Source organism: Juglans microcarpa x Juglans regia, chromosome 7D (assembly GCF_004785595.1).
Source record: "Juglans microcarpa x Juglans regia isolate MS1-56 chromosome 7D, Jm3101_v1.0, whole genome shotgun sequence".
Taxonomy (NCBI): domain Eukaryota; kingdom Viridiplantae; phylum Streptophyta; class Magnoliopsida; order Fagales; family Juglandaceae; genus Juglans; species Juglans microcarpa x Juglans regia.
The window spans coordinates 20,750,552-20,765,342 of record NC_054606.1 but is presented as its reverse complement, the minus strand read 5'-3'; the positions used below and the strand labels follow the sequence as shown (position 1 = coordinate 20,765,342).

The window sequence follows — 14,791 nt, the reverse complement described above, 5'->3', positions numbered from 1 at the left end:
GGTCTTCAATAGATTGGAACGTAGAAACAACGGTAACCATACAAAAGTTAACGATCAAATGGCTAGCGAAATAGAGCGCGAAGCATATGAAACACAGTGAAAACCCAGAGACAGAGAGAGAGAGAGAGAGAGAGAGAGAGAGAGAAGCCTTAACACCTCCCAATGATTTCTATTACAGCCCCTCTCATCCTCCCCCACCGTCTTCTCCCCCTCAACCGAAACCCTAGCTTCCCAATCCGATCCTCCTCCAGCCTCCAAGAGAGAGAGCTAAGCTCGGTGCTTTACGCTTCCGCTCCTTTCCCGCCGATATCGGCCGCGAAGAGGGTGATCCTGGTGAGGCACGGCCAGAGTACTTGGAACGAAGAGGGCCGGATCCAAGGGAGTTCCGACTTCTCTGTCCTCACTAAGAAAGGTGAGGCTCAGGCCGAGACCTCCCGACAGATGCTCATCGACGACTCCTTCGATGTTTGCTTCTCCAGGTTCGATTCTCTGACTACTTTTTGGTGCTTCTTGAAACAACTATGCTTCCACTTTTTATGTCCAAGCAGGCTAGAGCGTACTTGATAATGCTACTTAAATTGTACCTGAATAGCGTTGATTAAAACAACGTGACGGTGATTAGTGTAAAGTGATATATTCATTGTAAACAAAAAGACGATTGTGTTATTCTAGTTATCGATTATAAATTATGAAACGCGCTCATATTCTTTTACACTCTCTTCCTAGTTGAATTTTGGCAATATTACGTGATTGACTAACTGGATCATTTAGCTTATAATGTGGCATTTGCATAGATTACTTGAATAAGGTGGGCTCTTTATTTCAGCCCCTTGATACGTTCAAAAAGAACGGCTGAAATCATATGGGGGCCTCGTGAGAAGGAGATGATTACTGATTCTGATTTGAGAGAAATCGACTTGTATTCATTCCAAGTTAGTGTGTTTTCACACTTTTTCTTACTCCATTTTCTTATTTTTGGTTGAGTTTTCCTGAGAATTAGCTAAACTTGATATTGCATTATCGTTTCTGAGTTTATTGGTGAAGTGTAGGGCCTCTTGAAGCATGAGGGGAAAGCAAAGTATGGTGCAGCTTTTCGTCAATGGCAGGTAGATGCTGCAAATTTCAACATAGATGGTCATTATCCGGTGAGAGAGTTGTGGGCACGTGCTAGAAGCTGTTGGAATAATATACTAGCCCATGAAAGCAGGTCTGTTCTTGTGGTTGCACACAATGCTGTTAATCAGGCTCTCGTTGCAACAGCGATTGGTACTATTTCCTTTATCTTTGGAAACTTGATGCCGAAATATGCAAAGTGTGGTTTTAACAGTAGTTCATCTCTTTTTATGGAAAGCAGGTTTGGGAACAGAGTATTTTAGGGTTTTACTTCAGAGCAACTGTGGTGTTAGTGTGCTTGATTTTACACCGCGGCCCGAGGGAGGATCACCATTTATTTGCCTAAATCGGCTCAATCAGGTATACAACATCGTTATTGATAAGAACTGATGTGCTGCTACTCTATATTTTCTATTCTTTTGTTTCATTGAAAGATAGTGTTACTAAAATAAAGGTACTGCTTCTCGGTCTGAACCAGCGCACAGTATAAAAGGATCCATAATCTGCACAATGTTTTTGAACTAATATCCCAGATGATAATTTTTATGCACAGTTCTTTCGTATTTGAAAAGTGAGTTGCCTTGAGGATTGTCTTGTATGCATCATGACTGATATTTAATATTTGCTGAATTAAATTCTGGAGATTCCTTATGCTAATAGAAACATAATTCTTTTCTTATGTATATATATATATAATAGATTTATGTTTCTAAATCGAAGTTGTTCATTGGTGCCACAGTTTTAATGTTATCGTAGGTCTTGTAACAGGTTATTCTGTCTATCCTCTAAATGCCATTGACCTATTTATGCAGACGCCCAATTCACCTATTGCTACTGGAAGTTCTGGAGGCAGGAAAAGCAGTAGGCGCCTCGTACTTGTCTGTTACGGAGCCACACAAAGTAACACAGAAGTAAGAAGGAATGGCCAAAAGTGTCTACTTTGATTTTAATTGCTTGGTTTGATGTAAAACTAAATTAGTTATCCTTTTTTTTTTTTCTCTGTCTGTAATATGATAAAGCTTGTAATCTACAAAGACAGACTTATATAATTCTGCCAGAGATATATGAAATAATGAATTATGGGGCTGGGAATAATAATGGATAATGTGCTAGTACAAACTCCACACACTCTTTTGTCATCATGTATGAATAAGATGTACAATACAGATTGAGAAACTAGAAAAGCCACTTCTGCGTGAAGTGTGTAAGATTTAACTGTATCGGTCTGGATAATATCAGGAGAATTTCGATTGCAAGTATAGAGTAGGGAGTTCCTCACTGAAACAAAAATATGAGTGATTCATTGAGAAGAAATTTAACAAACCATGAAAATATGCTGGGAAATTGTATTATGTTTTGATGAGAACCCATATCAGTACCTGGAATATCATGAAACAGAATGCAAAAGTAGGCACATGGTTAAAATAAGCAATGGTCTTATGGGATATGGAGTTAAATAACCATGATTGTGTGAAGCCAAGTTTTCAGTTGTTGTAGGTATTGTTCTTCATATCCCCCCACCCCCTTTTCCGGGGTGAGGGGGAGGGGAGAGTGAAAATATGCATTTCAACTTACAAATTTCAATTTTGAGTATGACTTTACCACAGACATTATATATTATTGAATTGCCTGACTGCCTCCAAAATAATTCTGCATTTATTTGGTTTTATTTCCTTGTTTTTTTATTGTTGCTGCTAGTGTTACTAATTCTGCTTCCACAGGCTACTCACGGGGATCTGCCATTGAACATGCTTGGAATTATACAGGTATATCGTTTATAAGTATGCACACAATTGGTTACAAAACCATGATCTGATTTTCTTTAGTGGTAAATGACAGTCCCAGAAAACTGCAGAGCTACTCCTCGATTTGAAAGTGCATTCTATAATTAGCAGTCCTAAGAAAGCTTGTTCTGAGACATCCCTGGCCATCTCCAGAGTAAGTTTACTGTTTTTGTTGCTCAGTCAGAATGTAGCAAATGCTCTCTCTCTCTAATTTCATATGGAATGTGTGTCATGGTTTTACTCCAGCTAGCCTAATTGATTGTAGGTCCAAGAAGCTGCAGATTGCTTGGGTGCTGACTGTGTTCCACGCTATGTGGAGATGAAGCAAATGGAGCACCTTGATGTTGAAAGCGTTCTTCAGCAACCAAATAGGGTAAATGTCTAATTTCATGGTTCTTACTTCCTGATTGTTTGTGAAAGATCCGAAACTAATAAAATAGGAAATTTTAAAAGGCATGACTAATGATGACGCTGTGGAAATGATAGAAACAACAAGAGTTTATTTATTTAAATAAAACACAATGATCTCAATTACTCAACCTTAAAATAAGGTTTACCGCATACCTTTCTATAGGCTAAAATCCTAATCCTAAGGTTACTACAAACCTTAAAAAGTGCAATAAGAGAAAGTCTTGAGTTATCAGAAAAATCAAGTCCTAGGCTTGCTAGGATAAAAAAAACTTGAAAATATGAAAAATCCTAATCTCACTTTGAGAGCTCAAAAGTAAAAGAAATCAAGAGAGAATAAAAGAAAACTACAATGACCTCTTTCTAATTGTGCGGGCTACTTATCCTACACAAATGATTGGAATACTTGTCATTGGATTAAACAACATTGTTTATACATATCCATTCTAGTTAGTGACTAATGGCATGCATTGATATAGGCCCGTTTGTATACAAAAACGGTTTCATTTCATCTCATCTCATTATTACAACTTTTTCAAATTTTCATACAAAATATAATAAACAATTAAACTTTTTCAAATCCTAAAACAATAATAATATTAAAAAATAATATTCTAACAATATTTTATTCAATTTTTAACTTTCATCTAAAACTATCTTATTTCATCTCACTATCCAAACGGGGCAAAATGAACTGCAATATTTGCATTCATTCTGCATATATAAATACATACATATATCATGGCTGAAGCACTACTTACTGGTCTGAACTTAAAGATTGGCTAAATGTGTTAATCTATTCAGTGCTTTCTTGACTTTTCCCATTTAATCTTTTGATGTTCTCCTGTTTTCCACAGGATGCAAGCGAGGTTTCAGCTCTTCAGCCTGGTTGGTTAAATGGATATGAAGATAGAATCACATCAGAAGTATGGCATCAATCTGAGAAGGCTTGGCAGTCTCTATTGAGCGAACTATCCGATGAATCCGAGCCAGAAAAGATACTTGTCGTAGTTGGCCACCCAGCACTTCACATAGCATTGATGGGGCATTGCCTAAATCTGACCAAAGAATGGATGGGATCATTTCATGTCGACGCAGGGAGCATCAGTGTCGTCGACTTTCCAGATGGGCCTACCTCGAGAGGCGTTATCCGGTGCATAAATTACACTGCCCATTTGGGTAGATGGTCAATACCGATCACAAGATCCATTATCGGTGATGAAGAGTTTTAGCTGTAAATTTGTATAGGTCTTGATTTAACTTGTAAAAATTACCACCACTCCTTGCATATCAATGTCCGGGTGGCTGTTAGTTATATATCATGACGTATAAAAGAGAATGAATTTAGTATCCAAATTCGAAATTTAGTATAACATCTTTGAGGTATTTGGTTGCGATTAGATAGTGAGATATTTAAGGTATTCTGTGAATAGTAATAAAAAGGTAGTAAAAAAAAAATAATAAATAATAGTGAGGTATTTTAACAATATATTAATTTTTTAATTAAGTTTTGGGTGTCAAATATTTTGGGCCCATCTTAAAAAAGCCCAATTAATTGACGTGGTCAATCCAGTCCAATAAGGACGCCATTTTCAATAGCCTCAGGGGTTCGAACTTCGAAGGGAAGTGAGATTGTGTTTCAGAGAAACCAAACATGGCAGCTTCGGTCGCTACTGGAAGATCCAATCTAGTGCGTGCGATTTGCCGGCGTTCGAAGTTTTCTTCCTCGGGGACAAGAAGTTTCTCAATGCCACTACGTCCATCCAATTCCGTCCCTCGTCGGACTCAAATGCCCCCTCATCCTCTTTCTCCAAGGTACTGCTCTTTCTTCTGCATCTCTCTATTTTCTGTGATCTGAGATTCATATCTAATCCCAGTCTTTAATTTCCATTGGCTTAAAAAGGTTGCTTCGAAGACAACTAAGCTCTCTTCAACCCGTCCACTCCGCAGTAGCTTCCGCTTGCCTTGTCTCCAAGCTCCCCAGTGAAGCCAGCACCTCCACCGAAGGTGATTCTGCTCTGCCTCGCTCTAATATTTGTATCTTTGTGTAATCAATTTACTGGAAGAGTCTCAAAGGAGGTTGGACTTAATTGTTCCATTATGACTTCTACTAGTGAGCTTTAACCTCTATGATTGCTCTGCAACTTTTGTGGGTGGGCAGAATGCTGTAAAAAAATTCGGTGGTGGGTATTGTCAGTACAATCTGGTCTTAATTGATCTTTTTAATGCAAAATTACATACCATAGAATGGTGCACTTATACTAGTGTTTAAACCGACTTAGTGAGAGGAAAAATTAGGACAATTAATAATATTACTTCTCCAAATTGGGCAGTAATTTATCATAAATGTAAAATAAGCATCTAACTCTCCAAGTGGCTCTGCTTGTCAAAAAATTATTCTACTTAATTTAATAGCTGTTCCTGATGATTTAAGCTGCCATAACACCTGTAGACAAGTTAGGGTTCATTGTTGCTACATCTCCATGCATCTTAGCTACAAAGGGGAGCCGGTTTTCAACTTGTTAAAGTCTTTGACCTTGTAAAGGTTTTAGGCAAGGTCTTCAACTTGTTGAAGAAGAAGAAAGTTTGCCTCCATAAAGTGCTCTACAAACATTCACGTGCTATTCGTGCATTATTAAAAGCATGAGAATTGTGGATAAAGAAAATCAGTTTGCTCCACTAAGGTATATGGAGAGTGCTGTGAGGGGTCCAACATAACATGGCATCAAGACTAAATGTCTGAATCTGTCTTCAACTTGTTGAAGAAGAAGAAAGTTTGCCTCCATAAAGTGCTCTACAAACATTCACGTGCTATTCGTGCATGATTAAAAGCGTGAGAATTGTGGATAAAGAAAATCAGTTTGCTCCACTAAGGTATATGGAGAGTGCTGTGAGGGGTCCAACATAACATGGCATCAAGACTAAATTTCTGAATCTGAAGGATAGTGATGAGCAAACATTTAGTTTGAATGTTTACATGGTATCACAAATTTCTTTTATGAGTAAATTTACTTTTAGCTGGGCATGGAAAACAGTACAGACATGGGAAAGGGCATCCTTAATGGAACAACAGTGATCACCTTGTGTTTGCATCTGAGATGGTTTTAAAATAAAATGATGTCTGAAAAGAAATTTGAATTTACAATTACCATAGAGGGAGTAGGACCTTATATGTGGCAAAGCCCTAAGAAGAGAAGTTGTAAAAATAGGTTGCCTGGAATACTTATTAACCAAAAACAATGCATATGTTTTGTCCTAGCTAATACTATAGAGTTCAGGAAGCTGCATCCTGAGTAGATGAGTGAAGACTATTTTCTTGAAGAAGCAGATTATATGAATTATTTGTAAATATAATGTGCTGCACTTGGAAATGACATAAAATGGTATCTTCCATGTGATTGTAACATAAAAAAGCGTGAAATCAAGGTTAGGGGATTTTCTCATGTAGTTGTCTGCAAAGCATCTGTTGGTTGCTTTGAATTTCAAGGAAAACAAAGACGGATATTGTTTGGATTTGAGAAATTAAAGTTTTGCATAAGTTAGCTGAAACACGATGAGTCTCAGTTGAGTGGAACTCTATTGTTTTCGATCTTGCAGTGTAAAAAGTTACAGCCATAATTTCTGTTTCTGTCACTGATGTATTTGAGGGAAATAAGTGCTTAAAATTTTCAAATGAATCTTAAGAAGGAAGCCAGTACAGCTTTCTTTTTCTCTTCTTGCACACTCCGAGAGCCAAACAGCATTGGAAAGCATGATAAAGTAAGAAAAAATCTCTCAAACACCCCCGATAATCAAATAAAACGAAGTAAATACAACGCAATGCCATGTAACAATGATGAATCATCTTCAGAAAAAATAAATAATAAAGGAACATATGATTCTCAGAACAAATAGTTATCATTTTATTAAGTAGGATGGATGCCTTTTATCTCAAAAGAAAAAAGGGCAATTCTGAATGTATTTTATTAAAGGGGGCTTAGAAAAAGTGTCTTTTATTCCTTCTGTGTAAAATTATTTGAACAGAAGCAAAGATTAAATTGGTTCCCACTAGGAATTCAATGGGGTAAAAGCTTTTTGGTGGGGGGTAGTTGTTCCCTCTCCCCTTTCAATTGGAAAAAGGGATATGTAGCTTTTAAACTTGCTGTATCTATTAAATTTTTATATTTTTAGGTCTGTTGGAAGATATTGATTGTTACTATTAGAAGCAAATTTGTAACATTTGCTTTCTTCCCTCTCTTCATGACAGGTCAATTTGTGAACTACCTCAGTCCAATTTAGAACTGAGTGAATGGCAAGATCAAGAATTTGTTCTTACTTTTGTCGTTGACTGATTAGTTCTTCTCATAAGTTGGAGTTCGAATTTTCCTACCTTAATTGCTTGACATGCCTTTTAACTTTCTTTTACTAAATAGCAACCCGTCGATGATCTATTTCTTTAGATTCTCCTACTTTTGATAAACTTGATTTAAGTTTGATGAGTGAATCTATGTTTTCCTGTTATTTTCGATTATTACCATATGAATCATTTGGGAAAGCAATAAATCAAAATTTGGAATTTGTTCTTGATGGAAGATGCTAATATGCTGTTTCAAACTATACATAATGACAAGAATTTTGCAAGTAAATGGAAAAAAAAAAAGGAAAATATTTTTAAATTTCCTATTCAAGGAAAGAAAAACTTGAGCATTAGAACTTTTGAATGGCTATGGCTTATTAGAGAGAATCACATAAGGGATATTTGGATGTATTTTGCGCTTTTGAACCTAAAATGTCGGCCAGACAGTTTGAGCACCCACGGATCAATAGTGACTTTGTTGTGTTGTTTATTTTATTTTGGTTTTGTACCTGATTCATTGCTTGCTTTTATTACATGGCTGGCTTTGCTAGTTACTGGGGAAATGAATTCGCAACTTTTCTTTCGCTTTTAGTAAGTAAATTCACAGCTATGAATTTTTTCTTGGTTTAGATCATTTGGGATTTCGCAAGGGTCCAGTTGTTGAAGTCGAGAGAGAGTGTTCGCTTTTCAACGAAACTAAAGAGGAACTGTGGATTTTGCTGTGTTTGTCTTTCACCAAATTTGACCCATAATTTGGTTAATGATATGACGAATCACATGAAATTACGTCAATTTGTGAGATTATTTTTGTGTAATTCATATGTGGCTAAATATTTTTCTGTACCTTTTTTGCAAGCACAAATAAACAAAGGATAAACGTTTTGTCGTGCGCGCTCCTTTGGGTTTGTACAAACTTAGTGGTGAACTTTCGCCTTGATCAGTGGACTTGTTGGGCCTATTTCATGGCTGTGTCAAATTTGGTGGACGAAATATAGGTTTTGGAGTATGCATTCACATATGAGATTAGATAGGAAACTGATGCAAGAAAGAAAATGGACATTAGAGGGTCATTTTTCAACAATTAATTTGAATTTTCACTCAACAACTTCAAAGAAGCCAAAAAACTCACGTGGCTTGCTCGTTGTATTCGTGACTAGATAGATCATTAATCATGGTCGTGTAGGACACTGCATTATATATTAGATTGGAAGACTAAGCACATGCTAAACTGATGAGATGTCATACTTTTCATTTGATAAATGGTTCTACAGGACAAAGTTTATTAAAAGGTTGATGCATGCAAGACGTGTGGGGGAAGACACTCAAGATAAATTAGGAGATGGATATTAATTAATATAAGTTGGAAAGTGCATGTAGTTCATGATATTTCTTATTAATGTTTCTTTCTTGGAACCAAGGAGGAATACTTCTTAAATAATTATTAATTTTTTGGGTGAATTTTCTTGTCATCATCGTCGGTTGTAATGTCGATTTGACAGTCTATAATAATGTTTTGAATACCGTACCGAATGCTGTACCGGTCAAGGTATTGGAACGAAATATTTTGATACCAGTACTGTTTCAGGATAGTCGATATATGAATAAATTATATATAAATATATATATATATATATAAATTATAAATAGCCTAGTTTGAATTGGAGGTAAAAAATGAACTTGTAGTTTAAAAAAATAAAAAAAAGAAGAAAAAATTAAAGACCAAAATATTGACTGGTACGGGCTGAAATATAGGCTGGTACAGACTGAAATATCGGCCGGTACAACTGGTATTTGAGTTGGTACGAAATATATATAATATCTGTACTGGACCAGTAGTCGGTACGGTACGATATTTAAAATACTGGTCTAAAAGAGTATTAAGTTGGAAAAACCAACTATTTACGATGACCATTTAATTAGAAGTTAATGTTGACTACTCTTCCGTTGGCTTAACACTATTAATGATCAAAGTATTCCCTTGAACCCATTATATCAGAGATACTGGTTTAGCTTTCCCAAGGGTTATACCCTTCAATTCATGGGACTCTGCATTTGTGCCCCTTTCATGGTTGGAGATGAGGAGGCAACATTTGCAACTGAAACTCAACACAGACTGAGCAGAAACGCCATGATCATACACTGCCTTTTACTCATAATGGAAGATTGTTTAGCTTTCATCACAACTATGCATGAAATGAATTTGAGGCTACGATTGAAATATGAAAGCAGCTGAGCTTATTTGAGTTGAATTCAAATTTAAACTTAGCTCAACATCTAAATACATAACTCTCAAATCATTAAACATTACTCAACTCAATACTTCTTTACATGTGAGACTCATGACCCTTTTCAACTTGACTTATTTACACGCGGGATCTACAAGTTTTTTCAATTTTTTATAAATACATTCAAACTCATTTTAACATCTAAACACTTCTAAATATTTTAAATTCATATTAACATCCAAACACATCTAAACTTATTTTAAATGAATTTCATAAAATTCACTCCACTATTTCAACTCATTACAATTCAAATTATCTAGGCTAAGCTCAATATTCAAACCCAACCTGAATTCATAGTAGTTAGATGAAATTATGATTCCTAACCGTAGCCACATTTATTTTGTTTGATCTGCAGCTCTCAAATCACTCAAATCAGCAGTTAGTTGAGATCTAAACGGAAATAGGCAGGGCACTCTCTATCCTTTTCTAATATATTTTTTTTTAATCTTTATCCCTCCAACTCGTCATTTTTTTTTAATCAATGCCTGCAGTTTTTTTTTTTTTTTAATTTTAAATAAAGAAAACAGTACTTGTCTAAAAAATTTTTACTTTTCATTTTTTAAAACAAATACAAACACATTCGATTATTGGTGAGTTTCACCCAGATGATGATATTTCCCACCGGGTTATGATAGTTGCAGGAAATTCATGAGCTGCAGCAGGCCAAGTTCTCTTTCTCCTCCACTTTGCTTCTTCATATCATGCAGAAGTTTCTAAGAAGACCAATCTCTCAGAAGTCTACTGGGCATATGAAGAGAAAATCCCTTAAATTTTATGCTTATTTTGAGGGTGATTTTTGTTTATAAAAGATGTATATTCTGTTTGGTTGGTGAGATAATGTAAGACAAAAGAGATCGAAGAGAAGAAATTCCGTCTAGGATTCCCTTTTCTTTTGCGTAGTTGGTTGCACATATCATGTGTTTTAGGTAAGTGACGGGGAAGGCTTTTCTGATTACATATATAGCTTTATCTTTTTTCTAATATTATCATAAATGAAAAAGGCAAAGGGGAAAGTTTGGAATCCAATCTGTCTTCTAAGCGACCAATTGAAGAATAAAACGATCACAAAAAGATGGAAAATCGTTGATCATTGCTTAATCACAACGTATCATCTCCATCTATTAAGTCTATGGGGCTATCAACATTTTTGTGTGATAGGGCTAGAGAGCAGTAGATTTTGGAAGTAAAAGATTACCTACAGGTGGAGGAACAGGCTTCCCCTTCTCTGCCTAGAAAATGGCCCTGAAAGGAGCAGCTGACCTAATAGTTGTTTTTTTTTTTTTTTTCTCATCATCAAAATAGGACATTTATAGATAAACTAACTTTACCGGATATAAGTTTAGGATGAGAATTCCTTACGGTCTTCTCAAAATTAACATATTACAACACAAAAAAGAAAAAAAAAAAGGTGGATACTGGAGTTAAATGAATGGCTCCTACCCATTTTCTATAAGAAGAGAATGCTTGGTGATAATTTTTAAATAGTCTGATGAACAGGTTATAAAATTGCAGCTAGAAGCCGTAGTAAAGGATTGTGTGCTGCAACGTGTTGGTTTGGACTGGCTGGAAGAAACTTCATCCACTTTCACTCGATCCTTAATTAAGAAAAATGAAAACATAAAAAAAAACCAGGACCTAATAATTTTTTGATAAGAAAAATGTTATACTCACAAAGAAATTTTATAAAAATAAACTTATAAATTAATATGATTTTATATAATACGTTAATTTTACTTCATAATAAAAATAATTTCATAATATGTAACTAAAATATTTCTCTTTTAAAACATAAGTTTATAAAGCCAAGAGAGAGAAAGCACACAGCCAGTGGGCTGCTTCTTCTTCGTTGTTTTTTTTACAAGTGTATGCAAAATGGGGATGAAAAAAGAATTCAAAGTAAGCTAGCTGGACCAATGAGACAATCCGAAGACAGCGGGCACTTTGTCGGCACAAAGCAGACAAAACAAACTATGATACACGTTAAAGTACTCTCCGTTTCAACATCATAAACATTAAACAACGAGAGAAAAAGGTAAGGGAAGAGAAAATCAATGTTTTCAGAATGATCTTTCATAAATGCAATATAAGTACTGTACATTTACTACTAGTCCAATACAGAAACTGAAAATTTGCAGTCATAATCTTCTTCTTACACATCGTGTTCAGTCCTCCATGGAAAGGACTTGTGTACTTTGTCATGGTGGGCAACATGCCCCGTAGGACAAGAACCTTCTGGGGGACCATTAATTACCCTAGAAGCATCCCTTCCTTTTACGTCTAATACTAATCAATATCTCATTATTTTATAGTATGATATTAAATAATTAAAAATTATTTATTATATTTTATTTATAAACTTATCATCTAATAACAAATGATAAAAAAAATTGATAAATAAATTTTTTCCTATATAAATTGCACTCCAAAGGTAATTAATGATCCTCTTTAGCTGTAAATTATTACATATATATATATATAGTAATGATATACACACAACATATTAAACAATATATTGCACAATAATATTATAAAATGAGAATATTTTTATAAAATAATATTATTTTTATAAGATATTGTTTTACAAAACTATCACTAATTTAAGATATAATTGTGTAAAATATTATAAAAAATATTGTATAAATCATTTTCCATATATATATATATGAGTAATACTATATACCACACACTCATCCTAATTTAATCATATTAAATAGTATGTGGTATATTTATCACTATTAAATAATAAAAAAATATATAATAAATAATTATTTAATAATAAGAAATGTATTATATCATAATTAGTGAAATAAAAATAAAATAATAGTAAAATATATAGAATTTTCATATATATTTATCACATATTCATCCCTTCCCTATTTTGTCCTCGTGATTGGAATCTTGTTTCACCTCTCTCTCTCTCTCTCTCACTTCTCATTTAATGTATCTGTCATGAACATTTAACGGTAACATAGTACCTACATGTGCTAATGACAGGCATTGTCTTTCTCCTCTCTTGAATTCTCATCCACTTCCTCAGGGCTTCAATTTTTTCCATGTAAGATAATTTATTTTCCGTACATTACATTTGTTTTTTTGTTAGAATTCATTTTCAGAGGGACTGTTGCCAGTTGGGTGTTGACCCAAAACTTTAAGAAATGAGTTCACAAACATGTTGGTTTTAAATGTTCTTTTTCTTCCCCAACTGCAACCACATGACTTCTATATTAAAGGGTATTGCAAAGTAGACTAGTACACATTAAATAGTCACATTCCTTTGCTGCTATTCTTATTCATTTATTTATTTTTATTGAGAGTGGGAAATTGGGACTAAAAAAAAAGAGACAAAAGATATCAAGAGAAAGCTGTGATCAGTACCTCACATATAATGTATATATGCCTAGCTAGCTTTAAATCAAAGGTGTGTTGGGGAGTAGGAGTTGGTGGGTCTACAGTCCAAATTAAATTTATGGGACCAACATCACTATCATAATGATGATCTCAATGCCCCTATCATCTCGAAGTAGATAGGGATTACAAAAAAGAAAAAAAACATGCAACAAAATTTACCTGATCATAAAAAACCAAAGTGTCCAGGAAAGTTCTCCAATTGATTGACCTGTTCTAATTCTTTTTTTATATATAAAAAAAAAACACAATAATTCTTTCAAATTGTGATACCTCATATAATAAGGATAATGGTAAGTAGTGTATGAGATCTCACATTAATAGTAGTAGCACCAATGATACGCCCAACTCAGCAGCATCTTGTTGTGGCACTCAACACAGTCAACCATTTCATAAGAATATCTCCAGCTTATCAAATGATCAACAGAATTGAGAATTATGAGTTTATTATGTCATCTTCTGTAATACTATGCCTGCTCTCTAGTATGGTATCAAGAGCTATTATCAAGACAAACGTCTAATACTATGGCTGACACACCACTGAAGCAAAACCCACCACTTTCTTCCTCCCCCCTTCCTCACCTTTCTCATCTCATTACAGTCAAACTCACTCATGAAAACTATCTTCTCTGGCGCACACATATGGTTCCCTACCTTCGGGGCCAAGACCTTTTTCCATTTTGTTGATGGCTCAAGTAAACCACCTTCTTGACTTCTTTATGATAAAACTATCGTTAATCCAGATTTTCTCGCTTAGACCAAAACTGATCAGATGATCCTCAGTGCCATTATTTTGACCCTTTCAGATAATCTTATTGCTCAAATGGTTGGGCATTCTACTTGAGAGTGCCATTATTTTGACCCTTTCAGATAATCTTATTACTCAAATGGTTGGGCATTCTACCTCTCAAGTAGATTGGTTAACTATTGAAAAACTTTTTGCTTCCCAATCGCATACTCATGTGATTCAGCTTCGTTACCAGTTAGCCATCATTTCCAAAGGTGCTAGCTCTATTTTTGATTATTTTCGAAAACTCAAACATCTCTCAGATACTATGTGTGTTGCTGGCGCACCTCTATCTTCTGATGAATTCACCTCTTACCTCTTTGCTGGCTTAAATAGTGATTATGATGCTTTTGTTACCTCTGTAACAGCTAGACTTGAACCAATGGCCCTGAGGAATTATATAGTTTACTTCTTACCCATGAGAGTCGTTTGGCTCATTCCAATCATCTACCCATGTCTACCACTCTCTCTGCAAATCACACCTCTAGTCCTCAACACTCCAACAATCGTGGGCGAGGAAACTACCGTGCTCACAATCGTGGCCCTTCTCGCAGTCGCGGTCGCGGTTGTCACTCCCCTTCCACCTATACCCCAAATCCATTCTCACCTCAACCTTCACCTCTCCCTCACTCTAAACCAACTTGCCAAGTCTGTGGCAAAGTTGGTCATAGTG

At 35.2% G+C, this 14,791-nt stretch overlaps 2 protein-coding genes across 2 annotated transcripts; both read left to right on the top strand.

The window, feature by feature from the left end:
- Positions 1–53: 53 nt before the first annotated feature.
- On the top strand, positions 54–4,661 carry LOC121239698 (probable 2-carboxy-D-arabinitol-1-phosphatase). Its single transcript, XM_041136994.1, has 9 exons — positions 54–479; positions 827–932; positions 1,050–1,266; positions 1,355–1,473; positions 1,926–2,024; positions 2,835–2,879; positions 2,953–3,051; positions 3,163–3,270; positions 4,163–4,661. Exons 1-9 carry the CDS (start codon positions 163–165, stop codon positions 4,535–4,537), a joined length of 1,485 nt encoding a protein of 494 aa, XP_040992928.1. The 5' UTR covers positions 54–162; the 3' UTR covers positions 4,538–4,661.
- Positions 4,662–4,891: 230 nt separating this feature from the next.
- LOC121239697 lies at positions 4,892–8,225 on the top strand. The gene is made up of 3 exons (XM_041136993.1): positions 4,892–5,120; positions 5,209–5,312; positions 7,552–8,225. Exons 1-3 carry the CDS (start codon positions 4,960–4,962, stop codon positions 7,581–7,583), a joined length of 297 nt encoding a protein of 98 aa, XP_040992927.1. The 5' UTR covers positions 4,892–4,959; the 3' UTR covers positions 7,584–8,225.
- The last annotated feature ends 6,566 nt before the right edge of the window (positions 8,226–14,791 follow it).

Bases quoted from the DNA above. Each gene is read 5' to 3' on its own strand.
- LOC121239698 (XM_041136994.1), top strand. From the start codon at position 163: ATGATTTCTATTACAGCCCCTCTCATCCTCCCCCACCGTCTTCTCCCC. The intron at 3,052-3,162 runs GTAAGTTTACTG...AATTGATTGTAG, and splicing joins CATCCCTGGCCATCTCCAGA to GTCCAAGAAGCTGCAGATTG. The intron at 3,271-4,162 runs GTAAATGTCTAA...TGTTTTCCACAG, and splicing joins TTCTTCAGCAACCAAATAGG to GATGCAAGCGAGGTTTCAGC.
- LOC121239697 (XM_041136993.1), top strand. From the start codon at position 4,960: ATGGCAGCTTCGGTCGCTACTGGAAGATCCAATCTAGTGCGTGCGATT. The intron at 5,121-5,208 runs GTACTGCTCTTT...TGGCTTAAAAAG, and splicing joins CCTCATCCTCTTTCTCCAAG to GTTGCTTCGAAGACAACTAA. The intron at 5,313-7,551 runs GTGATTCTGCTC...TCTTCATGACAG, and splicing joins AGCCAGCACCTCCACCGAAG to GTCAATTTGTGAACTACCTC.